This window comes from Heteronotia binoei, chromosome 4 (genome assembly GCF_032191835.1).
Source record: "Heteronotia binoei isolate CCM8104 ecotype False Entrance Well chromosome 4, APGP_CSIRO_Hbin_v1, whole genome shotgun sequence".
Classification (NCBI taxonomy): Eukaryota; Metazoa; Chordata; class Lepidosauria; order Squamata; family Gekkonidae; genus Heteronotia; species Heteronotia binoei.
In genome coordinates this window covers 13,069,776-13,083,138 of record NC_083226.1, presented here as the reverse complement: position 1 = coordinate 13,083,138, position 13,363 = coordinate 13,069,776, and the positions used below count along the sequence as shown (strand labels likewise).

Sequence of the window (13,363 nt, the reverse complement as noted above, 5' to 3'; positions counted from 1 at the left end):
GAGGGTCATCTAGTCCAACCCCCCTGCACAACACATGAAATTCACAATTACCCCCCCCTCGCTCCCCCAGTGCCCTTGCTCTATGCCCAGAGGAAGTGCGGGGGGGAGGGGGAACCAACGCTCCAGGAACCCTGAGCCAATATGGCCCAAAAGACAATTCCTTCCTGACTCCAAAGTGGCAATTGGCATTACCCTGGGCAATGCAAGAAAGGGCCACAAAAGCGAAGCACTGGCTCGTGCTTTCCTGCCCTCCCTTCTCATGACCTGCTTACATTCACAGAATCTGCATTGCTGTCAGGTGGCCACCTAGCCAGAATAATGACCCAATTATGACATGGTTGAATTACAGTGCCTGGAAAGATAATTCCAACAACCTAAGGACACAGGAGAGCCGGCTCAGCGCGGCAGTTAGAGAACCGAATCACAATCCGGTAGGCTTGGCTTCCAATCTCCACACATGACCAGTCACATGGCTTCAGCCCAAGCTACCTCATGGGGATGCTGTGAGAATAACACGGAAGAGAGAACAATGTAAGCTGTTTTAGGTCCCTATGGGGAAGGAAGGAAGGAAGGAAGGAAGGAAGGAAGGAAGGAAGGAAGGAAGGAAGGAAGGAAGGAAGGAAGGAAGGAAGGAAGGAAGGAAGGAAGGAAGGAAGGAGGGAGGGAGGGAGAAAGAGAAAGAAAGGAAGGAAGGAAGGAAGGAAGGAAGGAAGGAAGGAAGGAAGGAAGGAAGGAAGGAAGGAAGGAAGGAAGGAAGGAAGGAAGGAAGAGAGAGAGAGGATTCAACCATATCAGGTCTGGAGATCATCTAGTTATGCCCATGAAGCTGACTTGTAGGAAATCAAACCCTTGGTGGTCCATCGCGGTCAGTAATGTCTATTCAGACTGGCAGCAGCTCTCCAGAGATGCTTCTCACCACTTCCTGCAAGGGTCCCCAATCTGGTGGCTGTAGAAACTGTAGTGCACCCAGGGCTTTTTTTGTAGCAGGAACTCCTTTGCATAGTAGGCCACACACCTCTGATGTAGCCCATCCTCCTGGAGCTTACAGGGCTCTTCTTACAGAGCCTACTGTAAGCTCTTGGAGGATGGGCTACATCAGGGGTGTGTGGCCTACTATGCAAAGGAGTTCCTGCTACCAAAAAAAGCCCTGGGTGCACCTTTTCTGCTGCTTGCCACATATTTTTAGAAAGTGGGAAGGGCCAGGTAGGGTTTTGTCCAGCTAGGCTTTTGATGATGACCTACTGGAGATTTGACTGGCCTTTTTTTTTTTGTCACTTTGGCAACAGCAGCCACCACAGCACAAGGACTTGCACTGTGTTACTGAAATTAAGCTGTGACGATCCTTTTTGTGGCTGGCTCCGCCTCCCGTGGCAGCCATTTTGTTGCCGCGCCTATCATGCCTTGTCAGAATTCGAAATGCGTGCCCGCAGGCAGGCCTACCGCTTGGTCCTTTTAACCAGAGGTGCTGGGGATTGAACCTGGGACCTTCCTCATGCAAAACAGACCCTCTTCCACTAAGCCACGGCCTCTTCCCTAGTCCTGAACCAGGCAAGGTGCCAGCTGCCTTCCCCTATCGGTTTCGTTCCAAATCAGGTCCCCTGCAGAGGTACCCTTCCTCTGAACGCAGCTATGGTGGTTCAAAGACACCCTAACCCTTAACCCAAAAAAATGGAGTAAGAAACCTAAAAGGTTAATATGCAATTAAAGGGCCGAACAATAAAAACAAAGTGTAAAAAAAATCATAACTCAACATCCATGTATTTCTTGTTGAAAGCTAAAACCATTTAAGGGCCCGCCGTAAGCCTCTATCCTATGTAAAATCATAAAACCTCAATGGGAACCCACTCAACGTGACCTGACGCGTTTCGACCTAAATTGGTCTTCTTCAGAGGTCAGAAAGGTAAGTACACATATTGGCTCATAATATAGAACAGGATAAAACGACAGAACAATGCTGAACAAGGAAATTTAGTGAAGTGACAAAGGCTTACAGATATTCTTGAGGCCTCTTGTTCCATAGCCTTATGTCTTAATCAAGGGCATACCTATAGCATTCAGTGTGTGGGTTTTTTTTATGCAACGTAGTCCAGAATTGATCAAGTAAAGTCAGAGCCCATGTGCCTAGTCCATTTCCCGAAGACTTCACAGTATCCACCTACAACAGAAATGATGTAGCTCAGAAACGATGCGGCAAGCTACATCGTTTCTGAGCTACATCATTTCTGTCAGAGGCAAGCTACATCGTTTCTGAGCTACATCATTTCTGTCAGAGGCAAGCTACATTGTTTCTGAGCTACATCATTTCTGTCAGAGGTGGATACTGTGAAGTCTTCGGGAAATGGACTAGGCACTTTATTATACAACCACTTTTGTGCACTAATTTATTTATTTACGTTATATTTAGATCCCGCCCATTCTGTACAGACTCCAGGCGGCTAACAGCATAAAACAGACAGTACCCAAAAACAATATTAAAATGAAACAATCAGATAAATGGCAATGGTGCTACTTCAGACAGATCATGTAATATTTTTTTTCTCACGCGCACAGATCCTAGGCCGTTCGTAATCAAAGCGCGATGGATCCAGATGTGGTGGCAGCCCTCTCCCGTTAGATGTTATATGCCATCCGAAACAGCTCAGCCTTGCAGGCCCTGCGGAACTGCGATAAATCCCGCAGGGCCCTGATGACTTTTTTGGATGAAATCAACTTGCGTGAAGCATTGCATGTTTGCTGAGGTGAGTTAAGTCTGGAAACACTATTGATCGTCTCACCCATTGAAATTATTACATGAAGAAGAAGAAGAAGAAGAAGAAGAAGAAGAAGAAGAAGAAGAAGAAGAAGAAGAAGAAGAAGAAGAAGAAGAAGAAGAAGAAATTGGATTTATATCCCACCCTCCACTCCAAAGAGTCTCAGAGAGGCTCACAATCTCCTTTACCTTCCTCCCCCACAACAGATACCCTGTGAGGTGGGTGGGGCTAGAGAGGGCTCTCACAGCAGCTGCCCTTTCAAGGACAGAGTCTCAGAGAGGCTCACAATCTCCTTTACCACAACAGACCCCCTGTGAGATGGGTGGGGCTGGAGAGGGCTCTCACAGCAGCTGCCCTTTCAAGGACAGAGTCTCAGAGAGGCTCACAATCTCCTTTACCACAACAGACCCCCTGTGAGATGGGTGGGGCTAGAGAGGGCTCTCACAACAGCTGCCCTTTCAAGGACTGAGTCTCAGAGAGGCTCACAATCTCCTTTACCACAACAGACACCCTGTGAGGTGGGTGGGGCTGGAGAGGGCTCTCACAGCAGCTGCCCTTTCAAGGACAGAGTCTCAGAATGGCCTACAATCTCCTTTCCCTTCCTCCCCCACAACAGACACCCTGTGAGGGAGCTGGGGCTGAGAAGGCTCTCACAGCAGCTGCCCTTTCAAAGACAGAGTCTCAGAATGGCCTACAATCTCCTTTCCCTTCCTCCCCCACAACAGACACTCTGTGAGGTGGGTGGGGCTGAGAGGGCTCTCACAGCAGCTGCCCTTTCAAGGACAGAGTCTCAGAATGGCCTACAATCTCCTTTCCCTTCCTCTCCCACAACAGACACCCTGTGAGGTGGGTGGGGCTGAGAGGGCTCTCACAGCAGCTGCCCTTTCAAGGGCAGAGTCTCAGAACGGCCTACAATCTCCTCTACCTTCCTCCCCCACAACAGACAACCTGTGAAGTGGGTGGGGCTGGAGAGGGCTCTCACAGCAGCTGCCCTTTCAAGGACAGAGTCTCAGAACGGCCTACAATCTCCTCTACCTTTCTCCCCCACAACAGTCACCCAGTGAGGTGGGTGGGGCTGGAGAGGGCTCTCACAGCAGCTGCCCTTTCAAGGACAGAGTCTCAGAACGGCCTACAATCTCCTTTCCCTTCCTCCCCCACAACAGACACCCTGTGAGGTGGGTGGGGCTGAGAGGGCTCTCACAGCAGCTGCCCTTTCAAGGACAGAGTTTCAGAGTGGCTCACAATCTCCTTTACCTTCCTCCCCCACAACAGACACCCTGTGAGGTGGGCGGGGCTGGAGAGGGCTCTCACAGCAGCTGCCCTTTCAAGGACAACCTCTGCCAGAGCTATGGCTGACCCAAGGCCATTCCAGCAGCTGCAAGTGGAGGAGTGGGGAATCAAACCCGGTTCTCCCAGATAAGAGTCCGCACACTTCACCACTACACCAAACTGGCTCTCCAACACCAAACTGGCTCTCCTAAATAGAGTGTATTCAGCACACGATTTTCAAAAGGTAATAAGATTTTCTGAATGTTGTCCTAATTCATCCGTTATTACATCACGGTTTTTTCCCCCCTGCTTGTAACGTACTTTGGCATGAAGAAATATCTGCAATGACAACCACCACGTTTGGGTTCCTGCCCCGAAGGGTCGCGCGCTTGCCCCTCACCTGTCATCGGGTCAAATAACTGGTTGGCCTCCAGGTCCGTGAAGGTGCTGAAGCAGACGGGGCACCGGAAGGAGGCCCGGTTGGTGGAGTCTCTTTCGTCCGTCTCGATCCTCCTCCTCATGTGATCGAGCTTGTACTTTATCACATTGACCAGCAGGCGGTAGTTGATGAAATAGTAGTTGTGCCGCGTGGTCTTGCCGTCCGAGGCGGTCTCCACTCTCATCCGGCATTTGATGAACTTGTCTCCTTTGAGGGTGTTGAGAACGGCCCGCAGCTGTTTCCGGTCGAACTTCAGCAACTCCAGCATGTCCTCCTCTTTGACGCAGCGATTCCGGATCAGAATGTCCAGGGCGAGGGCATGTTCTGTCCCGTAGAAGCCCCTCACGACATACTTGGCAAGGCGCTTGAAAGCAGCGGGGACTTCTGTGAGAATATTCGGGTCTGTCATAGCAAGAGTACTGCAACACAAACGGCAAAAGAAGAAACAATTGTATAAAAATGGGATTCCATTGTCCAGTAGTTTGGGTTACTGAAAGTGGCTTGGCAGTCACATGACACCAAGGCAAGGTTTGGCATTTTACTTTAGCGCCGCCCACAGCACTCTTCTGCTTCCCACACGATCCAATTCTGTCTCTTACTTCTTCTGAGGCAAATTTGTTTTTATTTTATTTAGAGTTTTTATTTGTTTTTTATTTTATTTAGAATAGGCAAATTTGCCACTATTTATTTTATTTAGACCAATCTTTTTTCAATCTGGGTGTATCCTTGGGATTCTGACGTAGGACGGCAGGTGGAGCCACAAAATGGCTGCCGGGGAAGAGGAGCCAACCACAAAATGGCTGCCGTAGGAGATGGAGCCAAACACAAAATGTCAGGGGGTGAGGTTATGCAAAACTTAATGGTAAATCAAAGATTTCAAGCAGAAGCTCTGTGTAACAGGATGCCTTTTTAATGAATGTACTATTTACTTTTTTGCATACACACAGTTTATCTTCAGTCACACAGTGAAGGTCCTTATGCTGTGGGGGCAGCTGCTGCCAAAGCGGTTTTTAAAAATGTGCACAGTCAACATGAAGCCCTAAGAACACAAGAAGAGCCCTGCTGGATCAGACCAATGATCCATCAAGTCCAGCATCCCATCTCACACAGAGGCCAACTAGTTCCTCTGGAGATCAAACAATAGGACAGAAAGGCTGAGGCCTTCATTAGACATCAGAAGAGCCCTGCTGGATCAGACCATCTAGTCCAGCATTCTGCCTCACACAGTGGCCAACCAGTTCCACTGGGTAGCCAGAAACAGAGCATAGAGGCCAAGGCCTTCCTAAGAACAGAAGAGCCCTGCTGGATCAGACCAGTGGTCCATCTAGTCCAGCATCCTGTCTCACACAGTGGCCAACTAGTTCCTCTGGATGACCAACAACTGGGCAGAGAGTCTGAGGCCTTCATAAGAACATCAGAAGAGCTCTGCTGGGTCAGACCGGTGCTCCATCTAGTCCAGCATCCTGTCTCACACAGTGGCCAACTAGTTCTTCTGGAGGACCAACAACAGGGTAAGGAGACTGAGGCCTTCCTAAGAACATCAGAAGAGCCCTGCTGGATCAGACCAGTGGTAAATCTAGTCCAGCTTCCTGTCTCACACAGCGGTCAACCAGTTCCTCTGGAAGGCCAACACCAAGGCTGGATCCCTTTTAAAACATTGGCGCCACATTTGCTACTCTTCAATCTTCTGGTAGAGCAGCTGAATTTAATGATTATGTTAATAGAGCAACGATCTCACGTCTGAGTTCCTTAGGAACTCTCGGGTGTCTGCCATCAGCACCTGGAGGCTTATGGTTTTTAAATTTTCTCAGTAGGTCCAGGAGCTCATCTCTGGTCACTTTAATTTGGCTCAGTTCTTCAGACCCTTTCTGAAAACAGGGGCTGTGGCAGGGGTACATGTCCCACACTTTCCACTGTCAACGCAGATGCAAAAAAAGCATTGACCTTCCCTGCCCCTTGAAAAAGTCGACTGGCTCCACCGACTTTCTGAAAGCCAGCGGTGGAATTCTAGCAGGAGCTCCTTTGCATATTAGGCCACACACCCCTGATGTAGCCAATCCTCCAAGCGCTTAGAGGGCTCTTTTTTTGTAAGCTTTAGGAGGATTGGCTACAGCAGGGGTGTGCGAACTAATATGCAAAGGAGCTCCTGCTAGAATTCCACCCCTGCTGAAAACACTTTGTGGGTACCAGGAAAATTGCCAGCAGGTGCCCTGGCACCCACGGGCGCTATGTTGTGGTCCCTAATCTAGAGAATTCATACGCTGCCCCTCCACACCTGTTTGATAAAAACAATAAAAACAAAACCAGCTCTACTGCCAAAACAACGGAAGTTTTATAACAAACGATCCCGTCAATAAGAAGGAGTAACACGCTCCGACACCTTAAAGGAAGGAAGGAGGGCAGGAGGAGGGAGGGCGGAAGGGAAGGAAGGAAAATAGATGGGGTAGCAGGGGAGGTGGAAAGAAAGCAACTTTAAATGCATTCTCCAAGCCACTGGCTAGCTTGGTGAAGTGATTTAAAGAGACAGATGGCTTCTCCACGGTATCCAACAGGGTGTCAGAGGTTTTGAGAGCCACACAGTATGTGTGAAAGGGCCACAGTTTGGCCACCCCTGCACTAAAAGCACTCCTCATTCTCTGCCGGTGGTTACGTGAAAGAGTACCTTTCCCCCCACAGGCAAGACACAGTGCGATGGATTCCCTGCGTTGCAGTTTCGGAACTCCACAAAATGCCAGCCACCTGCTGTACGCTCCACTGCTCCAGTTGCACTCTCTTAACTCGTTAAAAAATGGCACTAAAGCCCTGGGCATCGCTGCAGCCCCTGGGCTGCCACCCGCGCAAGCGGAACGAAGCACATTGCCCTTTCCGCTCACGCACTGCCCGATCCGACGCAAGGTGTAGCGAGACTCCCAGAGGGCGCAGATGTGATTATTTCTTGCAAGAGCGACTGGACCAAAGGCAAACGCGATTAGTGATGGATTTAGGCAGGGAGAAAGTTCCTTCTTCACTGACTCTCCTTCTTTGGCAGCCTATGGATTTCACAGCTGCGGAAGGAAGGGACAACGGAAAAAGGCATACACAACACACTAATTTTAGCAGGCTACTTTCTTGGCAGCCGGTCAGCGCCGAGTTTTGGCCATCCCGCCAGAGAAGATTTCTGCCGAATCATCCTGTGATCTGTACTGCCGGCTCCAAGCCCCCGGCCTCCCGGAGCGCTGCAAGCAGGACTCCTGATCTCCACGACAACGGACGGTTCACAGGCCACACACCAGAGCCCCCGGTAAAATCTCCCGGGCTCCATCTGACACATCTTTGTGTCATACACCAAATCCAAGGCCTGACTCAACAACGGCTGACTCACCCCTGTCAATTAAGCTGCTGTTGAAATTTCCCGAGAGCTGTCCTTTATATAACAGTCACTTGTCTCTCTGCAGCCGGGGAGGGGGGGGGGATGTTACCGGTACCTTCTGGAAGAAAAAAATGAAATGCAAGAAGGCTGGGGTGATGGACAACGAGAAAGAGCTGTTGGAACCAAGACAGTTTGTATCAACCCAAAGCAGGCCTTTTTTTAATAGGAAAAGCCCAGCAGGAACTCATTTGCATGTTAGGCCACCCACCCCTGACATAACCAATGTTTCACACTGGGTGTTTTGTAGAAAAACCTAGCAGGAACTCATTTGCATATTAGGCCACACCCCCAACTCCACCATTGTTTCATGCAGGGCTTTTTTGTAGAGAAAGCTCAGCGAGAAACTCATTTGCATATTAGGCCACACCCCTGACCGCCATTGTCGCACGCGGGGGGGTTGTAGGAAAAAAACATAGCGGGAACTCATTCACATATTAGACCACACACCCAACGTCGCTGTTTTGTACGGGGCTTTTGTTGTACAAAAAAAAGAATCCCAGCAGGAACTCACTTGTGTATTAGGCCACACCCCTGACATCACCATTGTTTCATGCAGGGGGGGGGGTTGTAGGAAAACCCTAGCAGGAACTCATTTGCATATTAGGTCATACCCCTGACATCACCATAGTTTCATGCGGGGGGGGGGGGGTTGTAGGAAAATCCTAGCAGGAACTCATTTGCATATTAGGCCACACCCCTGACATCACCATAGTTTCATGCAGGGGGTTGTAGGAAACAGGGAACTCATTTGCATATTAGGCCACACTCCAACTTCACTGTTTTGTACGGGGCTTTTGTTGTACAAAAAAAAGAATCCCAGCAGGAACTCACTTGTATATTAGGCCACTCTTCTGACATCACCATTGTTTCATGCAGGGGGGGTTGTAGGAAAATCCTAGCAGGAACTCATTTGCATATTAGGCCACACCCCTGACATCACCATTGTTTCATGCGGGGGTGTAGGAAAACCCTAGCAGGAACTCATTTGCATATTAGGCCACACCTCCTGACACCAGGCCAGTTGGAGCTATATTCCTGTGCATTCCTGCTCAAAAAAAAGCCCTGACCGAAAGGACACAAGGACTTCCCTTTCACAAACTACACTATTTGCCATGTGAACGTGGGCAATTCCGCCCTCCACCCCACCGCCCATAGCAGAGAGGTCACCTAGCTTTTAATTTCCAAGCAAATAAACTCACTCCATGCTCTGGCCCGTGCAGAGAGCCAAACAAACATTCATTGATCTCCAGCTGCTGCCTTCCATCTCCAAACAGGTAAAATCCTGCCAAAGGCACCCACAGGCTAACCTCTTTCCACGGCGGAGGCTTACAGCAACGGCTATAAAGTTTGCGAGTTTCCAGTTAAAGAGTTAACAGAACCTTTATTTAGGACAGAAGTGCCCCGTGGTGCAGAGTGTTAAAGCTGCAGTACTGCAGTCCTAAGCTCTGCTCATGACCTGAGTTCAATCCCTGGTGGAAACTGGGTTCAGGTAGCCAGCTCCAGGTTGACTCCGCCTTCCATCCTTCCGAGGTCGGTCAAATGAGGACCCAGCTTGCTGGGGGGAAAGTGGAGATGAGGGGAAGGCAATGGCAAACCACCTCGTAAAAAGTCTGCCGTGAAAACGTCGCGATGCGACGTCATCCCAGAGTAAGAAACGACTGGTGCTTGCACAGGGGACCTTTCCTTTCCTTTCCCTTATTTAGGATGCAATTTGTTTTAAGTACAAATATAAGCGAAAAACAGATGATTTCGACCTGTCCACCGCCCCCCCCCCCCGGTTGCTAGGCATATTGTTCGAGCCAGCCAGAGAAACAAGTCTATGTGGGCAGAAGAAGAGAATCGGGTTTTGCGCAGATACAACCGTCTGTGTTACACCCTCACCAGTTTCTACCCAAAACCGTCTTCTTGTGGCTCACGGTTCCCACCGCTACAAGCTGTCCGTCTTTGCTGGTTCTTTCAGTCTTCGAGGGAAAATATTAACAACATTCAAAACGCTTTCAGTCAACAGCCCTGACGGTCTGCCCCTAGAAGAGCCAGGTTCGAGTCCAGCAGCTCTCTTCGTCAGATGCCGACGTATCTGAACAGAGTGAGCTCTGACTCTCAGAAGCTTATAGCTTCAAACTCGTGATGGTCTCCAGGGCTTTTTTTGTAGCAGGAACTCTTTTGCATATTAGGCCACATCCCTCTGATGTAGCCAATCCTCCAAGAGCTTACAGGACTCTTAGTACAGGGCCTACTGTAAGCTCCAGGAGGATTGGCTACATCAAGGGGGTGTGGCCTAATATGCAAAGGAGTTCCTGCTACAAAAACCTCAGAGGTTTAATTTAAACATGTAACACACATGTGAACATCATTCTAGTTTGCCATTAGAAAAAAAGAATACATTAAAATATAGTGGAAGATGGGTTAGTATATGTCATTACATATACAGTACACGGCAAACTAGAACCATGTTTAAATGTGTGTTACATGTTTAAACTAAACACCTGAGAAACGAATGCCCTCATTTTAACCCAGAGCTAACATTACAACAGACTCTTATTTATTACACTTCACACCAAATGACATAGACATCAATCTGCTACTCCGACTTATATTGCCTTTGTCGTTGTCTCAGCCCAGTCAACACAAACTAACAATCACCAGACCCCCAACTTGTGATCCTTTGTGATCCTTTTAATCTGCTAAAAAAACCCCATTTCCATGATTTTGCATACTAATTCACTGCCCGCTTCCTATATATTTAGGACTGCTCACCATTCCATTCTATTGTCCGATGAAGCGTGCTTCTAGCACACGAAAGCTTACATTCTGAATAAAACTTTGTTGGTCTTAAAGGCGCAACCTGACTTCCCGGCCTAATCTATTGTGCCTGGGTCATGTCATGAGAAAATGGGCAGAGACATTTGGGTGGAAAGTGCTGTCAAGTCAAAACCGACATGGGGCTCCTGAAAACCAGTCTTCCCACTAAGATGAGTTAGTGTGAAGCTAGCTCACGGCTTCTTAGCCTCCGGCTCACACGTTTTGGTCTTCACTCCGGAAAAATGGCCCCAGAGCAAAGTAATTTATGCAGTAGCTCGCAATTTTATTGCACGTCGCTCACAACTTTATTCCAGTAGCTCACAAAGTAGAATTTTTGCTCACAAGACTCCACAGCTAAGAGGGGACCCTGCTGGAAACTATCAGTGCTATATATTAAGTTGTGAATTCAGCTATTCGTTACCTTCTAATCCTTTTATTTCAGCTAACTGCCTTTTAGTTAAATACCAACTGACCTGTATACCCCAGCATACGTTTCTATATCTATTCTAAGTATATATCCTTCTGTAAAAAGGTAAAGGTGTGCAAAAGCACCAGTCTTTTCCGACTCCGGGGTGACGTCGCATCCCAACATTTTCATGGCAGACTTTTTACGGGGTGGTTTGCTATTGCCTTCCCCAGTCATCTACACTTCCCCCCCCCCACAGCAAGCTGGGGACTCATTTTACTGACCTCGGAAGGATGGAAGGCTGAGTCTACCCGAACCAGCTTCCACTGGGATTGAACTCGGGTCGTGAGCAGAGAGCTCGGGCTGCAGTACTGCAGCTTTACCACTCTGCGCCACGGGGCTCTTCTATCCTTCTGTATACCTGTCTAAAAAACTGACTTGCGATGATCCCATAGGGTTTCCGAGGCAAGAGACAAATAGAGGCGGATCTGCCATTGCCTGCCTCTGCCTAGCAACCGTGGGCCTCGTTAGTGGTCTCCCATCCACATATTGACTCGCTTTGCTCCTGTGATCGAATGAGACTGAGCTATCCTGGGCCATACAGGTCAGGGTAGCCAACACTGGGCTACACACATGCACACAAAAACTGAGCAGAAGTAGGGTTGCCAAATCCAATTAAAGAAAAATCTGGGGACTTTGGAGGCGGAGCCAGGAGACTTTGGGGGTGGAGCCAGGAGACATTGGGGGTGGAGCCAGGAACAAGGATGTGACAAGCATAATTGAACTCCAAGGGAGTTCTGGCCATCACATTTAAAAGGACAGCATGCCTTTTTAAATGCCTTTCTTCCGTAGGAAATAATTAAGGATAGGGGCACCATCTTTTGGGGCTCACAGAATTGGACCCTCTGGTCCAATATTTTTGAAACTTGGGGGGTATTTTGGGGAGAGGCACTAGCTGCTATACTAAAAATCTGGTGCCTCTACCTCAAAAAATAGCCCCCCCCCAGAGCCCCCAATACCCATGGATCAATTCCCTATTATTCTCTATGGGAATCGTTCTCCATAGGGAATAATAGAGTGCCTAGTAGACATTTCCCTCCCCCCCACGCTTTCTAAAGGCGGGGGGAGGGCCTCCATACCAGGGAATCCCCCCTCCTTGCCCCCTCCCTCTCTCTCTCTCATACACACAAATACTCACCGTACTTGGTCTTCTTCCAGCATAATTTGCTCGCTGTGAAAACGAAAGCAAGGCTGCACAGGAAAAGAAAGGGAGGGGCCGTTCCTGTTTCCTGTGCACCCTTAAAGGGACACATTTTAAAAACGGATCCCAAGCTGTAAAACAACATGATGCCTACAGGTATGTTCTCTCTTCCCCCGCCCCCAGATTTTTTAAGAGTGGGGGAGAAGGCTGAAAATTCGGGGGTCCCCCGCCAGGGTGGGAGGGTTGGGAAGCCTAAGTAGAAGTCAAGTTGCAGATTATAAGGCATTTAAAACAGAGCACCAAAATGACGTTCAAAGAGCGCAGGCCAGTCAGAATCACAGCGAAGACCACTTCCTTCCGTCATACTCTTTAGGGCAGGGGTGTCAAATATGTGGCCCGGGGCCAAATCAGGCCCCTGAGCAACTTGTTGTCGTCTGCTTCCATCTCCCTCTCTTGCTTCCTTCTGCATCGCAGTCTGCTTTGCCAGGCTTGCTCAATCGCACAGGAGCTACAGAGCAAAGCTCCGGGGAGGAAGGAGAGCTAGCTTTGCCAGGCTCTCTCAATTGCACAGAATACAATCCGAGAGAGAGGTCACTATAATGGATAACACAACAAAAAATGCAAGCTAGTGACCAATTTACTAAGGAATATATAGAAACCAGTCCAAATGTCCAAAACATGTACATTCAAGTCCCAAAGCAGTGTGGTGACAAGCCAATCGATTAAGTACTTGTTTCTTTCCAGTCTTCATCAGACCTGTGCAAGAAGCCTCATACTGAGCTGTAGCCAATGGGAAATTGCTGCTGGAGACGCTCTGCGTCCCCCTTTTATAAAAAAATTATGTAAAGAATCTATATAATTGAATCGATATTGGTCCCAGGTCTGATGAAGACTGCTTAAGGGCTGCTTAAGTCTCATCGTTCCGGCAACTCTAGAAGCAACTGCTGAGCGATTTGGGATAACAGGATGTAGAGCCAAAGGTTTCTGTTGATAAGCCCTTTATCTGCCCGGGCCTTGCTATTACAGCCTGCAGATCAGAGCTGCTTCTCTAGCCACCGGCATCAAACGACAGCTCAAGTCATATAGC

At 48.7% G+C, this 13,363-nt stretch overlaps 1 protein-coding gene across 1 annotated transcript in view; it reads right to left on the bottom strand.

The window, feature by feature from the left end:
• GTF2E1 (general transcription factor IIE subunit 1) overlaps nucleotides 1–13,363 on the bottom strand; it is a 58,963-nt gene that overhangs the window by 31,150 nt on the left and 14,450 nt on the right. Inside the window, exon 2 of the mRNA XM_060236798.1 lies at nucleotides 4,420–4,877. Within this exon, the coding sequence (XP_060092781.1) occupies nucleotides 4,420–4,867 (448 nt within the window). The 5' untranslated portion in view covers nucleotides 4,868–4,877. The remainder of the gene's footprint in view (nucleotides 1–4,419; nucleotides 4,878–13,363) is intronic.